This window comes from Dipteris shenzhenensis, chromosome 22, assembly GCF_047967505.1.
Source record: "Dipteris shenzhenensis isolate YYH24624 ecotype China chromosome 22, Dip_SZ_1.0, whole genome shotgun sequence".
In the NCBI taxonomy this organism is placed as follows: Eukaryota; Viridiplantae; Streptophyta; class Polypodiopsida; order Gleicheniales; family Dipteridaceae; genus Dipteris; species Dipteris shenzhenensis.
Genome location: NC_141617.1, coordinates 48,294,331 through 48,311,161, shown reverse-complemented (window position 1 = coordinate 48,311,161; position 16,831 = coordinate 48,294,331). Strand labels below are relative to the sequence as shown.

The following is a 16,831-nucleotide window of genomic DNA, read 5'->3' as shown; positions in this document are numbered from 1 at the left end:
CATTGAGTAAGCTGCCAATGCCCAAAGGCAGATGTATGAAGATGTAATAAGAGAGAGCGGATCATGAAAGCCCAAGGCTGATCTCTTTGCATAAACTGTATCATCATTTTCCCTCTGTGAGCAAGTAAATGCAGATGAATATCGAGGATGTTCAGACCTCCGTGCATCTTGGGAGAACAGAGACGATGCATAGAGAGTAATCTGAGACTTTTCTTGCCATGTTTTGAATGCCAGAAAATTTCCATGATAGCTGACATAAATGAAACCAGATCTGCCTTAGTGAACATAGTGAGAGGCAGATAAAATTATATGTATGCTATCAAAATGGATTGTGTGATTCGCAGGCGAACATGTAATGGCCAAGTTGCAAGCTTCCAATATTCAAGTTTTGCCCTTAACTTTGCTAGCACCCAATCAGTTTGTTGTGAGCGGGTGAGTCCCCAGCCTAGAGGATAACCAAGATGTCGAATAAAATGAGAAGTGGGGACAATTTCCCCAGGCCACAGAAGGTTGTGCCATTCCTGTGCATGTAATGGCAGCAATTTTGATTTCTGAAAATTTACCCGAAGGCCAGCAGCCAAACCATATGTGGAAAGAGCATGCATAATCATGGACAAATCAGCCCGAGTATTTTTTGGAGTAAAGAATGAATCATCAGCATATGCCTGAGCAATCATGCTGCGACTACCAAGAATCTCCAAACCGTGCAACTGATCAGTGTCCAAAAGGTGATCCAAATATTGAAGCAGTGGATGGGTGGCTATGGCAAAAAGTAAAGCACTCAGGGGACATCCTTGCCTGACAGAGCAAGCAAGAGTCCACTATGGGGAAATATCTCCTGAGAGTATACAGGCAGCTTCACTATCTTGATATAGCCAAGTGATGAGCTGCTGCATTTTTGTGCCAAAACCCAATGCTTGCATAGTCGATGAAATAAAATCCCACTGAACAGTATCAAAGGCTTTGGCAATATCAATTTGCAGTAACAAAACATCCTGTTGTGTATATTTAGCATATTCAATTCCAATGTAGGCATTAGCAATGTTATCGGTGATGTGCCTGCGCGGGACAAAGCCATATTGATCAGGATGCAACCCATCATGTAAAATCCCCTTTAGCCAATCGACAATCATTTTGGTGGTGACTTTGTAAATTACGGGCATAAGAGTGATAGGTCTCCAATCTGCCAAAGACTCACAAATTTGTTTTTTGGGAAGGAGCTTAACAAGACCTCTCTTCCATGTGTCCGGCATTTTCTGATTTTGCGACGCAGCATTCACCATATATAGCAATGAATGCTTCAAAATAGGCCAGTAGGCTAGAAAAAACTCTACTGTTAAACCATCCCATCCAGGGGATTTCCATCTCCCACATGATTTGATCGCATCTGACAGTTCCCTCTCAGTAAAAGGTTCCTCCAATTCCAAAGCTTTAGGAGGGGAAATGATAGGAGAAACATGTTGCAACAGTAAATTTCGTGCAAGCAAAATCTGTTGCGAGAGAGGAGCTGCAGAGCCAAATTGCTGAGAGAAATGATGCACATAAAAGGAAGCAAGCTGTGACCGTGAGGTAGTCCATGATCCATCAGGCATAAGCACTCTGCAAATTTCTGTTTTGATTCTCCTCTGATGTAAACTTTTGAAAAATTCTTTGGAAGAGCAACCTTTATCTGTAAAGGCTCTTTGTCTTGCTCTAGTCTCCCATTTTGCCAGTTTCCTTTGATCATTTAGTTTAAGACAATTTCTGGCCTGGCATAGTGTTGTTTGCTCATGCAAGGACAATGAACGATGATGACTGAGTTCAGTGAGGTCTTGACAAGTAGATTTGGCCTGAGCAATGGTTTCCCTCAGAGTCTTCATGTAAGACTTGCCATAAACTCTAATCACCACTTGCATTTTAGAAATAAAAGTATCCCAGGCACCATCAACATTGAGATGGCTGCTAGAGGAAAGACAATGAGCTGCTTCAGTAACCATTGCCTTGAAATCAGCATGTTGCAAATAACTATTGTTTATGATGAGATGTCTCCTGTGTGGCAATCTATCATCTGGCATGTTATGAAAAGATAACCGTAACCATAGTGGTGCATGGTCTGAATGCACAAAGGCATAGTCAATCCACATTTTGCATGTGAACTCCCCATTTTGTTGGGGAGCAACAGTATACCATCGATCCAGACGTGCCTGATAGGCTGAAAGAGCATTATGTTGAAAAGTGTAGCCCGGTGACAAAGGCTGCAATTCCTTCCAAAGGTCAACCAGATCCAGATGCAGAAGTAAATGAGATCATGCATGCCTTTCAGGAGATAACATAGCAGTTATGACACACACTCAAAAAGCCTATGAAAATAGCTGCCAAACTACTAAGGAAAATACATTTCTGCCAATGCTTGTAAGGCAGCCCAGCCATGTTATGCCACTCCCTGGCACGCAGCACCATGTTTCAGAGCCATTGATGATGCCTGTGGATGCAGGACCAAAATCTGGTGGTTTTCAAGTGATCCCAGCTGCAACTACTGAAGGATTTTGTGGGGATAAGTGTTGTAATGAAAATAGCAGCTCAATTGGCAGGAAGGAATATGGACAGCAAGTACCAGATGCTGGCATTTTGGGAGCACCCAAGAGCTTGGCAATGCACACGTTTGATGGCTCAAGGGCTAAATTCATGGATGCTTTTTTGGCGATGCTTCAGTGCATGACCCAAGCTGAGGCAATGAAGCAGATGGGCCATGCTTTCTCCTATGGACCGAAATGATGGGGATGGGAAGGATACCTATTCCAGGAATCTCAGGGCATACGATGACTCCATTTTTAGGGAAGCCAGGGAAGAGGCTAAGAGGTCTTTTGTTAGCAAGGATGATGCTCCTACTTTGACCAGCCACCAAGTTGGAGATATGATGTTGAGGGGAGTTATGCCAAAGGCTATGCAAGCCTATAAAAGTGGGCGGCAAATATCTGAGAAGATGCAGTCATGCCAATATTGGTAATGCAGCCAGCGCAGGCTATGCCTCTCCCTAGCATGCAGTCAAATCACATTTTAAAGCCATTGAAGATGCACCAATATGCAGGACAAAAATCTGGTTGTCTCCAGGCAATTACAACTGTAAATACTAAAAGATTCTATGGGGATAGCTGCTCAAATACAACCAACAGCCCACATGATGGGAACAAAAGTGGACAGCAAGAGAATGGCTGCTTTATCAGTGGACAGCAAGATATGGACTGTTATTGCAGTTTGCAGGAACAATATAATGCCCTAGATGATGCTCTTACAGTTCAGCATACTAATGGAAGAAATGCATTTATGCAGGGTGATGGAATAAGCCAACATAACAATGTCAATGAAGGCTTGATCAGTGAAAAGATTGTTGAGGAATCAAATGAGGGTGATAAAAATGAAGATGGATATGTTGACCAGCAAGGTAAGGATGTGGATGTGCTTACAATTGCTACTTTTAGGCATGCAAACTTATTGGAGGTGAGTATGGAGCATTGTCTGGTCTCTACGAAGGAAGAAAGAATAGAAGACTATGCAAGTGATAATGCAAATATGCAAGATGCTTTTGGGAAAGCCCATCCCTCTAGCATATATGTTTCAGCACAATGCCTATGGGAGAAGTTGGCCTCAATCTCAGGCAGACATGAGGCTCTACAAGGAGTCTAGTGTCTAGTCCACAGCAAATGCAGCCTGGACAAATTTATGGGGATGGATGCTATATTCCCAACACACACATTGGGTTGCGGGACATTTGTCGAACCTGTAGTATGCTGACATGGGCCTACCTAGATAATTTGTCTTCAATGCATCATGGCAAGGTGGCTGAACAAACCTATGTGGGTGATATCTGGAAAATCATTTTCAGATTGACGGATATTGGCATGCATATATCAGTAGTCAATGGAAATTCAGAAATACATGAAGACATTCTTTGTCCAGCAAGTGGGAGAGATGAGTCAGCAAGTGAACCCCCAAGAGTCAGCTGCTTTGATTGCAGCCCTAATGCAGCGTGATGCTGTGGGTTTTGGGCCAATGTTGGCATATTTATTTTTGGGGCATCATGATGCTTTATATTGCTTGCAGTTATTCCAAATGTTGGTATCACAGGAAGACAACCCATTTGCTTGCCAGTCCACTCATGGCCACCTGCAAAATGCCATCACAGATGGGAATCATGTTATTGAAATGATTGGTCGCTTGACAGAGATTTTTTCAGGCTTGGATGGAAATGGGTCCACTTTACTGTCAGATTTGAGCATTTCGGCTATGGAAATAAATATTTTGATGCAATCATCTTTAAGGGGCAATGTATTACACAACCTTATGTACATGCCACTATTTCAGTCCATTCACAATGAGGATTTATGGAACCTCATTTATCAGCTGATTGGAAACCCTACAATGATATCAATCTTGGGAATTGTCCCTTGTATGGAGATCTTAAGCAAAGGCAGCTTTGCAAGAGAACTAACTGAGCTTGAAGGAGCCACTTGGAACAGAATGATTGCATGAGAATGTATGGCTAGGCCTTGTCAGTCCAATTTTAATGTTCATGTTACATGCAACCTGTTGGTGTTGTTTGGGAATAGGGCCAGAAGCATGCAGCCAGTGAACGGTAATTTTGTTACAGATTTAGTTGCAGCACATCTTGAACATCAACATATGCAAGTTCATGCCTCACCTTCAAGAAAGAAGGGGTACTCATTAGAATGCTTGATTGGATCTTGGTTAATGGTATTTGAGGATTATGGCAGAGATGACTTGTTCAATGGTGCTTAGATGCAATCAATATGGAAAGCATTTTCTAGACTATTGGTCAGCACATGCATTTTGGGACGCACATAGCTGATTGCTTTTGGGACTTGTGCATGTTTATGCTGTCTTCTTGCTACAGCATTGACATGGACAGCTTCCTCTTTTTGGCCTGAGGTAAATGACAAGGATACGTGGTGGGACCGTGCTTACATTACTCCTAGTAGGCCTAACTTTCCTCTTTCAGATTTTGTGGCTGTTTGAAGGCTAGACGTACCATGTTTCAGCACATACAGTTTCTTGGGAAGACATTTGATGGATATGTATTCCAGCATCCAAGTATTACAGCCCTATGCTGAAGGATTAGAGACAATTTTGGAGCTGTTTGAACCCAAATACAGCAGCTATGATGGGGAATTCCAGTCCTTCCCATTTGGTAAGGATAGCATGAATAAAGATGCAATGCCAAGACAGTTCATTGAAGCTATCGAATGGGGTATACGGCATAGCCATGAATGCTTCCCATGTGGAGATGAGTGGGCAGCAAGGCACAATGGGGTGTTTTCCCTATGTAAATCATGATTAGTGCCAATAGATTTCTTTATTTTAAAACAAGCTTTTTGTTAGAGTTCCAAATTTGTGACTTGGGAAACGGATCTGAAGATAATCTGAAATTCTCCCGAGGAGGGTCTTAGTACACGGGCAGTGCCAAAGCAAATGAATAACTGTCTCTAAAGGAGCCTGACATCTTAAACATGTGGATGGTGCGATGCGACGTTTAGCAAGTGTGACCCCCACTGACAATGTACCTGTCATACATCTCCAAAGAAAAATTCTTTGTTTCAATGGCATTTTACACTTCCATAATATCATGAGATTCTTCCGCCACCATGAGAGGGGCTTTCTTATATGCCACAGAGAATTAGCATATTGGTGAATCCATGGAGCAGGCTGAAGAAGCCTATAGGCTTTGATGGAGGTTAAGGCAGTAAGAGGAACAGGATGAGTGCACGTAGCAAAGGGTTGCAATTGCCAATCCATAAGCCTGTCGGTGTCAGCCACAGGAGGAACAGGTAGAAAAGGATGTAATAAATCAGTAATTTTCTTCCATATAGACCTATGATGCATTCCCAATGCATAGGAAGCAGTGGCCTGAGAAAAAGATAAGACATATCCCTGATCATCTACCACATCCTGTATGTATCTAATTCCCAATTTCATGAGATTGTAGGCCTGAACAGGTTCCTATAAAGCTAGCGGAATTGCAAAAATGGCACTCTAGTGAATACTTTCTTTCCTTATTGAGTTTGTCCCCGAGCAATTATCAGGAGCCCACTTGACCTTAGAAAGTACTTGTTTCCAGTCAAGTATCAGAGCAGTAGAGAAAGGACAGCCAGGTATTTTTCCTACAAATCTGCCAATGACAACCTCCCAATGATCAGTAGTCCAATGACCATAAGCACAAGTCCTGATGTTGACACACATGGATGCTAGCATACAAGTCCATGGCTGTTGTTGGCGGAAAAAAGTATGCAGCATAGTCGCCTTCCTTGCAAGTACATGATATCTTATATTGAGGACATTAAGTACACCATGCATCCTAGGAGAGCACACCATTTCCATCTTCATCAATCTCAATGCTTTCACAACAGTTTTTGTCCTCCATAACATCTCCATAGCTTGAGACATAAAGGCTGAAATATCCCTGGAGGACCAATGGATCAAAGGCAAATAGAACTGGACATAGGACATTACAATGGAATGTACTATTCTGAGCCTTACATGAAGAGGCCAAGTAGAAATCTTCCAGTATTCCAGTTTGTGTTGAAGCCTTTGGAAGATCCATTTTAGCTGCTGCTTTCTGGTGATATGCCATCCTAAGGGATATCCCAAATGCCTGACTACATTTTTGGAATGCACCATCTGACCTGGCCAAAGAATAGAATGCCAATCACATTGTGTCAGGGGAAGTAATTTAGATTTGTCAAAATTGACATGCAATCCTGCTGCCAAACCATACAATGAAAGAGTGGTCATAAGCATGTGTACTTCCCGGGGAGAATTCTATGGCATAAAGAAGGTATCATCAGCATATGCTTGTGCCAAAAAAGATGCAGCCCCAGGGATTTGAAGACCAATCATCTGTCCTGTGTTTGTAAGATGATCAAGATACATCAGAAGGGGATGTGTTGCAATGGCATAGAAGAGAGCACTAAGAGGGCAGCCCTGTCTAACTGATCGACCCAATGTCCATGACCGAGACAGATCCCCAAGAATGCACTGAGAAGTAGAGTCAGAGTCAAGCCAGTAAACTGCATTTGCTATCTTGGGACCAAAGCCTAACTTTGTCATGATTTGAGAGATAAAATCCCATTGAATAGTATCAAATGCCTTAGCAATATCCACATGCAATATAAGGACATCTTGATGCGAATACTTAGCATATTCAATTGTAGTCAAGGCATTGGAAATATTATAATGGATTTGTCTTTGCGGCACAAATCCATACTGATGAGGATGAAGTCCCGCATCCAGTATCCTGTGAAGCCTATGCACAATCATTTTGATAATAAGTTTATAAATTACAGGCATCAAAGTAATAGGCCTCCAATCTGACATATGGTCACACCTATGTTTTTTGGGCACAAGTTTGACCATGCCATGCTTCCAAGAGAAAGCTCAATGCAAGAAGCATGTATATCACCCTCATGGTAGGCATCATATAAAGATTGCCGCAATGAGGCTCTAAAAGATTCATATGACTTGTGAAACTGGCGGCCCAAGTATGCCAAATTATGCTCTTCCCAGATTGTCCAAAGAGCCCAATATCTCACCCATGAGAGAAAGAGTGAGTATTGAGATAAAGACCTCCTAAATCTGCCAAATAACCAAAAATATTTCCCAAATATGTGACTCGGGAAACGGAGGCGAAGATGATCTGAAATTTTCCCAAGGAGGTTCCGAGAAGACGGGCAGTGCCAAAGCAAATGAGGGACAGTCTCTGAAGGAGCGTGACACCGTAAGCATGTGGGTGGTGCAATCTGACGTTTGGCAAGTGTGATTCCCACTGACAATGTGCGGGTCATGCATCTCCAAAGAAAAAGTCTTTGTTTCAAAGGCATTTTACACCTCCATAATATTCGGAGATTCTTCCGCCACCATGAAAGGGGCTGCCTGATATGCCACAGAGTATTAGCATATTGATGAATCCATGGGGCAGGCTGAAGAAGCTTGTAGACTTTGATGGAGGTCAAAACAGGCAGAGGAATAGGATGAGAGCATGTAGCAGAGGGGTACAATTGCCAATCCATAAGTCTGTCTATGTCAGCCACAGGAGGAATAGGTAGAAAAGGATGCAAGAGATCAGCAATTTTCTTCCATATCAACCTACGATGCATTCCCAATGCATAAGAGGCAGTGGCCTGAGGAAAAGATAAGACATGGCCTTGATTATCATTGATGTATCTAATTCCCAATTTCATGAGATTGTATGCCCGAACAGGTTCCTGTAAAGCAAGTGGAATGTCAAAGATGGCACTCCAATGAATACTTTCTTTCCTCATTGAGTTTGTCCCCGAGCGATTATCAAGAGCCCATTTGACTTCAGAAAGTACTTGTTTCCAGTCCAGTATCAGAGCAGTAGAGAAAGGGCAGCCAGGAATCTTCCCTACAAATCTCCCAATGACAACCTCCCAATGATCAGTAGTCCAATGGCCATAAGCAGATGTCCTCATGTTGACACACACATGGATGCTATCATACAAGTCCATGGTTGTTGTTGACGGAAAAAAGCATGGAGCATAGTCGCCTTCCTTGCAAGTACATGATATCTGATATTTAGAACATTAAGTCCTCCATGCATCCTAGGATAGCACACCATTTCCATCTTCAGCAGTCTCAATGCTTTCACAGCAGTTTTTGTCCTCCATAACAGCTCCATAGCTTGAGACATAAAGGCTGAGATATCATTAGAGGACCAATGTAGCAAAGGCAAAAAGAACTGAACATAAGACATTACAATAGACTGTACTATTCTGAGTCTGACATCAAGTGGCCAAGTAGAAATTTTCCAATATTCCAATTTATGTTGAAGTCTTTGAAAGATCCATTTTAGCTGCTGCTTCCTGGTGATATGCCATCCTATAGGATATCCCAAATGCCTGACTACATCTTTGGAATGCACTATCTGACCTGGCCAGAGAATAGAATGCCAGTCACATTGTTTCAGGGGAAGCAATTTGGATTTGTGAAAGTTGACATGCAATCCCGCTGCTAATCCATACAATGATAATGGCATGCGGACTTCCCGGGGAGAGTTCTGTGGCATAAAGAAGGAATCATCAGCATATGCCTGTGCCAAAAAAGATGCAGCCCCAGGGATTTTAAGACCAGTCATCTGTCCTGTGCTTGTAAGATGATCAAGATACATGAAGAGGGGATGAGTCGCAATGGCATAGAAAAGAGCAATGAGATAAAATCCCATTGAACAGTGTCAAATGCCTTTGACACTGTTCAATGAGATAAAATCCCATTGAACAGTGTCAAATGCCTTAGTGATATCTACCTGCAATATGAGCACATCTTGATTTGAGTACTTAGCATATTCAATTGCAGTCAATGCATTGGAGATATTGTCATGGATTTGTCTTCGCGGCACAAACCCATACTGATGAGGATGAAGGCCCGCATTCAGTATCCCTTGAAGCCTATACACAATCATTTTGGCAATGAGTTTGTAAACTACAGGCATCAAAGTAATAGGCCTCCAATCTGACATATGATCACATAGATTTTTTTTGGGCACAAGTTTGATTATGCCATGCTTCCAAAGGTGCGGCAATTGATTTTCTTGCGAGGCAACATTGATCATTTGTAAGAGAACATCTTTCAAATCATCCCAAAAGGAAATATAAAATTCCACCGTAAGACCATCCCAGCCAGGGGACTTGTATTTGCCGAGATGGGACAATGCATTATCAAGTTCTGTGTCAGTAAAAGGTCTCTCGAGTAAAAGAGCATCATCCATTTCCACTATCTCAAAAACATATTGAAGAATTTCAGTTCTCGCATCAGTCATTTGATTTGATGGGGAGCCAGGGGTAGAGAACAATGTCTGGAAGTAATTTTGGCATTCATCTTGGAGATCAGAGAAAGAGTGCGTCCAAGAGCCATCTAGCTTCCTTACCCTTAGACATGAGTTTTTCTTTCGAGTAGCATGCAGGCCCTGGAAGAAGGCTTTTGATGAGCAGCCCTTATCCATGAGGGGCTTCATTCTTGCTCTAATCTGCCATTTGTGCAATTTCCTCTGATCATTATCAGTCAGTTTGATCCGGGCTTGTGAGAGGGAATCATTTTCTGATTCAGAGAGGCCTTAAATGTGAAAATTCAGTCAACTGTTGTGCTGTCCTTTTTGCCCATTTGACCTCATTCCTCCATGTAGCCATGTGCCAGTGTCCATACTCCCTAATGACATTCTGTATACGAGAGACAAATCTGTCCCAAGCATAATTCATGTCCTCCTGGGCATGCAAAGGCAAGGGATGAATTGCAAAGCTGACCATTTGCTGGAAATATTGATGTCGGAGATAAGCCTGATTAACATGCAGTAATCTGCTGGAAAGAGTCGGCAAATCATCCAGTGGCATACCAAATTGCAGATTTATCCATAATGGGGCATGATCTGACAAGCCCAATGAGAAATCTATGAGGAGATTAAGGCTAAAATCTGCATATTGTTGTGGATAGAACAAATACCATTTGTCAAGCCTTGCCCAGTATGTTGTAAATTTATGATGAAAAGTATATCCGGGCACTGACCCTTGTAGAAGCAGCCATAAATCTTCAGCCTGCACAGAAAGAAGCATGTTATCCCATTTCTATCTTTCCGATGAAAGCATATGAGATCTTGAAGTGGTGTTATCTCTCAGCAGAGGGGAATTATTAAAATCTCCACAGATAAATGCATTGGATCTCCATGGATATTTGCTTAAAGAATCCCATAGAGAAGCCCTCATGGCAGAGGTCTGGGAGGCATAAACTGATGCAAGCTCAAGAATGTCACCATTGACATTACATCGTATGACTATCCATCGGCCACTGCTGTCATTGAATGCTAACTGAGGCTCCAGCTCATGTCTGACCATTATGCATACACCTGAGTAGGTAGTGGTACCAGCATAATATATATAAAAGCCGCCAAAGTGATCATGATGACCAGCCTTAGAGTGTTGATTATGCTCTTGCAAACAAACAATATCTGGCTGCATTTTATGTACATAATTCCAGAAAAGCCTCCACTTTGAGACATTGCAGAGGCTCTGTACATTGTATGTAAAGCACTTAAGTGTTTGATGCATGAAAGAGATATATACAGAAAAGTATAAGTATGAAACGAGATATCAGAGAGGCAAAGCCTCTGCCTGCATGGGTTGCATGCTTTCATGATCCATGAAAGATATGGCATTCTCCCCTTCTTCAGAATCACATATGGGGATACCCTTCTTCAAAACCCCCACCCAATTTTGAAGGATAGGAGCTGAAGTAGAAGCCTGTCCTGGTAAGGGAGAAGAAGCATCCCATTGACGAGATTGAAAGGGGCGTTGCTTCAATATAACCACCTTCTTAGGCTGTTGAAAACCATCCCGATCTGTCCCCACAGATTCCTTCATCTTCTCTTTTTCATTTTCTTTTCCTTTTCTAGCAAGTGATTGCACCTGATTAACTGGTTTAGCATTCTTTGCTCCATTTCGATTTGTTGCCTTGGCTTGCAAATTCTCATTCTTTTCCCTTGTCTAGGGCGGCAAGGCATTAGGAGGGGGTTGATGCAGAACCATTGGGCATTTAGAGGCTAGATGCCCAAACTTGTGGCAGGCAAAGCAAGCGCCTGCAAACACACCCCATTTCAAGTCAAAAAACTTTTTGCCCAATTGCACACCCTCAACTTCCACTGCAATAGAAGGAGGGGTAGGTGTGTCAGTGTCCCAAAGGATGCAGAATCTGTTACGATTTCCCATGGGGCGTGGAGGACAAATGACCCGTCCCAATGAAGCAGCCAAGCCAGGCAATTCTTCATGCATATAATCCGGGAAGTTAACAACCTCAACCCATACAGGACAATGATGGCGTATAAGACTTTGATAATCCTTGTTTGGGGACCAAGGCATGGCATGTACCATCTGCTTCCCGTAGAAGAGGGGAGAAAGCTGAAGGAGCCTCTGCTTGCACAAGGCATCTGATAAGTGCACCTCATAAAGGCCTCTGGAGGCAAAATAGACACCCTCTACAAAGCATCCTCCAAGGATAGACTTGATCCATTGCGCAACATCACTGGCGGCTGGGATTCTTCCTGGAAAGAAAATTATTACCGCGGTTTGAGATAGCTTCCTGAGAGGATTCACAAGGGAGGGCAATTTCAATTTGTATGTGACCTCCGGAACTGGTTTGCCCCATTCCTGTCGTGACTGCTGAAAGTCATCCTTAAGTGTATCAAACACATATTGAGCTTCCATAGTAAGCTCATCATTCTGTGATGCAGGCTGAGAAGGACGACGCTTGGCATCTGCAGATCTTTCTTTTCTAGCATATGTACAGACATCGGAACCTGAAGCCATGATTGAGATATGGCAAAGCAAGGAAGAAATAGAGTGAAAGATGAAGCAGACAGAGGAAATGTACGGAAAGGCACAGGGAGAAGGTGCAGAACTGTACGGCAGAGGCTGTACGGAAAAGCTGTACGGAAGGCCTTGTACGGGATAGGCTGTACGGAACAACAGGAAAAACTGTACGGAAGGTACTGTACGGACGAAGGAGTACTGTACGGGAAAAACTTGTACGGAGGAGCGTATACGGGATGGACTGTACGGAACAGCAAGAAGGCTGTACGGAGGTTCTGTACGGACAAAGGAGTGCTGCACGAAAATATGTACGGAACTGTACGGGAAAGGCGGGGTTGTACGGGGAAGCTAAGTGCGCTAAAAGTACCGCGTTGTACGGAAGGGCTGACAAGAACCGTACGTACGTACGGAAAACGACGAGGTGAGGGAGCTGTACGGGCCTGCACGTCAATCTGCAGAGGAGTTGTGACCCTACTTTTGCATTTGGTACGACTGTCGGGAAAATCCGTACGGCGACCGTACAGACGGAGGGGGAGAGACCTGCAAGGGTATCTTGGCGAGGCTCTCAGCTAGCGCCTTTGCTCATTGTCGCTCACCGTCGCTCTTGCGCGCGCGCACACACACACACACACACATACACATACACATACACATACATATGCATACATACATACATACATATGTGTGTGTGTATCCTATTAGCTAGATTATCTAAATGTTTTTTGCTTAGAAATGCTTGTTGGAGAGACAAAAATGAAATGGTATAGCCTTCACAAGTGCTTGTAGCTTGAAATGAAGAGAGTGTGGACTACTTTTTGATTTGCCTTCTCCTTTAGTGCTAGCCTTTGTTAAAGCTGAGTCTGCCCTTCATCCTTGAGTGCTGCCAAAAATAGTGTACGAAAACCTTTGTATAAATGATGCTTAAGTATGTGTGGATGTATGGATATGTATGCATGAGAGCATATGTTTATACTATGGTCTACACCCACCGTTAGGGGCTGATGACGTTAGTCGGGATGCCATAGTATAGTAGCGAGTCCCTAATATCGGTGAAGGAGTTTATGGTTTTCAACCTTTTGGGTGTCTATTATGAGATTGAGACGGCACAATATATTGTGATTTAAGAGGATGTATTTGGGCATATTTCTAGAGTCATCTAGATATATATGTTTTTGGGACATGCGAATGTCACCTTGTGAAGTTTTCATCCATGTGCTGCTGTGCTGATGTTGCGATAAATCCTTTCTATCATGAGTGGTGCGTTGCCCTATCAGCTACATTATCTAAGCATTTTTTGTTATTGAAAATGCTTGTTTAGGAGAGACAAATGAAATGGTATAGCCTTCACAAGCACATGTAGCTTGATGAAAAGAATGCGTACTACTTTTTGATTAGCCTTCTCCTTAGTGCTAGCCTTGTTACATCTGAGTCTGCAAGTCACCTCTAGAGTGCTGACGAAAACTTAGTACGAATACCTTATGCTCAAGTATGTGGTGTGTGGATATGTATGTGTGAGAGCATATGTCTATGGTTTTCACCCACTGTTGGGTGCTGATGGCATCGGTGGGATGTCGTATTAGCTAGTCCCTGTGATGCGTGAATGAAGTTATGGTTTTCGGCCTTGTGAGTGACTATCATGAGGTTGAAACTGCACTATGTGTTGTTATTTGAGACAATGAGTTTGAGCTTGTGAAGTTTTCGCCCATGTCATGGCTTGCTGATATTCTTTCTATGATAACTGGGGTGCTGCCCTATCAGCTAGATTATCTAAGCATTTTTCGCTTAGGAATGCTCATTTGGGAGTGACTAGAGAATGTGGACTATTGTTTGATTAGCCTTCTCCTTTAATGCTAGCCATTGTTGTGGCTGTATGTGCCCTTTACCTCTGGAGTGCTAACATAAACTCGGTACGAAGACGTTTGTATAATTGAATGCTCGAGTATGTGTGGGTGTGTAGATAAGTATGTGTGAGAGCATATTTTTATACTATGGTCTACACCCACTATCGCATGCTGAGATTTTGGTGAGTCTTTGGATTGTAGGGATGGGATTTTTGAAGAGTCAATGTGGTACATCAGTCCTTGAGGTGAGTATAATCAAAGATCGAGGACATTGTAGGTGCAACATGAGTTTGATTCTCTACTTTGTTATGGTACTTAGGATCTAGTGGCAAGGTCTGAGAAGTCATTGGAACCAAGTGGGTTTTAAAAATTCAAGTACATCGATGGTAGATTGGTGGACGAAGGCTATGCATAGGTGAAGGGTTTTGAAGAGAATTTTGCGTTGACAATAAGGATGATGATGATCAATTGGCCACCGAAAGGTATTCATATGGAAATTTCAATCTCTCTGATGTTGCATCACTTCTAACCATAGATAGATAGGCTTTTGTGGAACAACTATATGTTTTATGCTGTCAAGAGACTTTTTGCTTTCGAGAGTGTCATACTACGCAAAAAAAGTGACATGATGTTTGTATTGTCGACTAAGAATGGCAAGGTTATGGTCAATTCTTTTGAATTTGAGTGAACAGTGATCCATGAATTAGTTTCAGTTACAAGCACGAGCCAGCAAGTTGGTCAATCCCTTCTTTTTTTGAGAAGTCACTTTTTTCCACAGTAGTATTTTTTTAAATGTAGCTAATTCTCATGTACAAGATCTTTTGGCTCTTTCCATTTTGACTCCTTATATTTGTACTGATCTGGGCAGGTGGATGTGATAGGAGTGAGTTGTTACTCTTCAAAGGATCTTTGGACATGGAAGAATGAAGGCATTGTCTTAGCTGCAGAGAAAACCAATAAATCACATGATCTTCATGTTAGCAATGTGCTAGAGAGACCCAAGGTTCTTTATAATGATAAGACCAATCAATATGTAATGTGGATGCACATTGACAATGTTAATTATACAAAAGCTTGTGTCGGTCTGGCTATCAGCTCCAGTCCAGTTGGACCATTTGTTTACCTTTACAGTGACAGACCACATGGTTTTGAGAGCAGAGACATGACTCTTTTCAAAGATGATGATGGGCAGGCATATATTGTCTATTCTTCAGAAGACAACAGTGAGTTGCACATAGGAGTCTTAACTGATGACTACCTAAACTTGAAGAGAGTAATGAGGAGGGTAATGGTGGGTATGCATAGAGAAGCTCCAGCTGTGTTCAAGCACAGGGGGATTTATTATATGATTACATCAGGCTGCACAGGCTGGGCACCAAACACTGCATTGGCTCACTCAGCAGAGTCTATGTTAGGACCATGGGTGACCCTTGGAAATCCTTGTGTAGGAGGTAATGAAGATTATAGGCGGACGACATTCTTTTCACAAAGCACCTTTGTCCTTCCTCTTCCTGGTCTTCAAGATACATTCTTATTCATGGCTGATAGGTGGAACTCACATGATCTGCGGGACTCCCGATATGTGTGGCTGCCGTTAACTATGGATGGACCAGCTGATGAGCCTTTGGAGGATGATTTCGAATTTCCACTTTGGTCAAGGGTTTCCATACATTGGCGCAAAACATGGAAACTTGATCTAGATTGGAACTCACCCTTATCCCTAAACAGCAATGCATCATAAGAATTACACCAACACATTGATAATTTTGTATCATATCTCTCAATTAGCAAGGCTATAGGAGTGTGTTACTAATGGTGTCCAGATAACTATGGGCTTGCTATTTATTCTGGAATCATACTGGTTACAAAGAATGCATCCTCCTTTCAAAGAAAATGAGACACTTCGAAAATCACTGTTTTCTTTAGGAGAACCATAGATTTGCAAGGGCCAACCAGAGTAGAATTTGTTAATTATACTACTCATGGTCGATTAAATGACCTTCTGTCAAGACTTCACGCCTGATACTCAATAACTGTTTCTCTGCATTTAGCACAAATTTCCTTAGTTGTGTTTATAAGAACTATATCAATTACCTGGTAAGCGATGTACCATTAGTATACATTAAGACAGTACAAATGATTTAGCATCTGGAGTTTACAACTGAAATGAGCAGCTGCTGTTGGGATCTGTCAAACCACAAGGTACGCTTTTACTGTTTTCAGTAGTACAAATTGTGTGCTCATGGCAAAGTATGTATTTTGTAGAGTCCAGGCTGTCCTCTTTGTTTGTACAATCACCTGTGTAAAATCCGTGTGTAAAATCTGAACACAGCTTGAACCAGATGGAGCTTTCTTGCTACAAATCTCTGGGCTCTTGATATAATTGCTGGGCTTAATATATCATGGATGGAGCTGTTTTCTTTTTAGGTCCAACGTGATCTCAGTCTTTGGCTTACTCTATTCCAACATAGGTTATGGGCCTTTCAATCTCGAGAAAGGACATTTTGACTACAATTTTAAGAAAGGTATGATGTTTTGAGCAAAAGGTGGTTGTTTGAGAGCCCCTTATGTTGTGTAGCCCATGAGTTCCATCAATGGTGTCATAATGATAGCTGTTTCTCCTTTGTA

General features: G+C 42.3%; 1 protein-coding gene across 2 annotated transcripts in view; it reads left to right on the top strand.

Annotated features, from left to right (window-relative positions):
- Positions 1–16,574, top strand: part of LOC147888214 (uncharacterized) — a 67,695-nt gene extending 51,121 nt beyond the window's left edge. The window contains exons 2-3 of one of the 2 annotated variants that reach the window (XR_015543100.1): positions 15,072–16,188; positions 16,283–16,573. Coding sequence is in view for 1 of the 2 variants with exons in the window: in XM_087393354.1 (XP_087249480.1) it covers positions 15,072–15,944 (873 nt within the window). In the remaining variant the exon portion in view is untranslated. Of the gene's footprint in view, positions 1–15,071 lie in introns of both variants that reach the window. The other variant, XM_087393354.1, reaches the window with a different exon arrangement.
- The last annotated feature ends 257 nt before the right edge of the window (positions 16,575–16,831 follow it).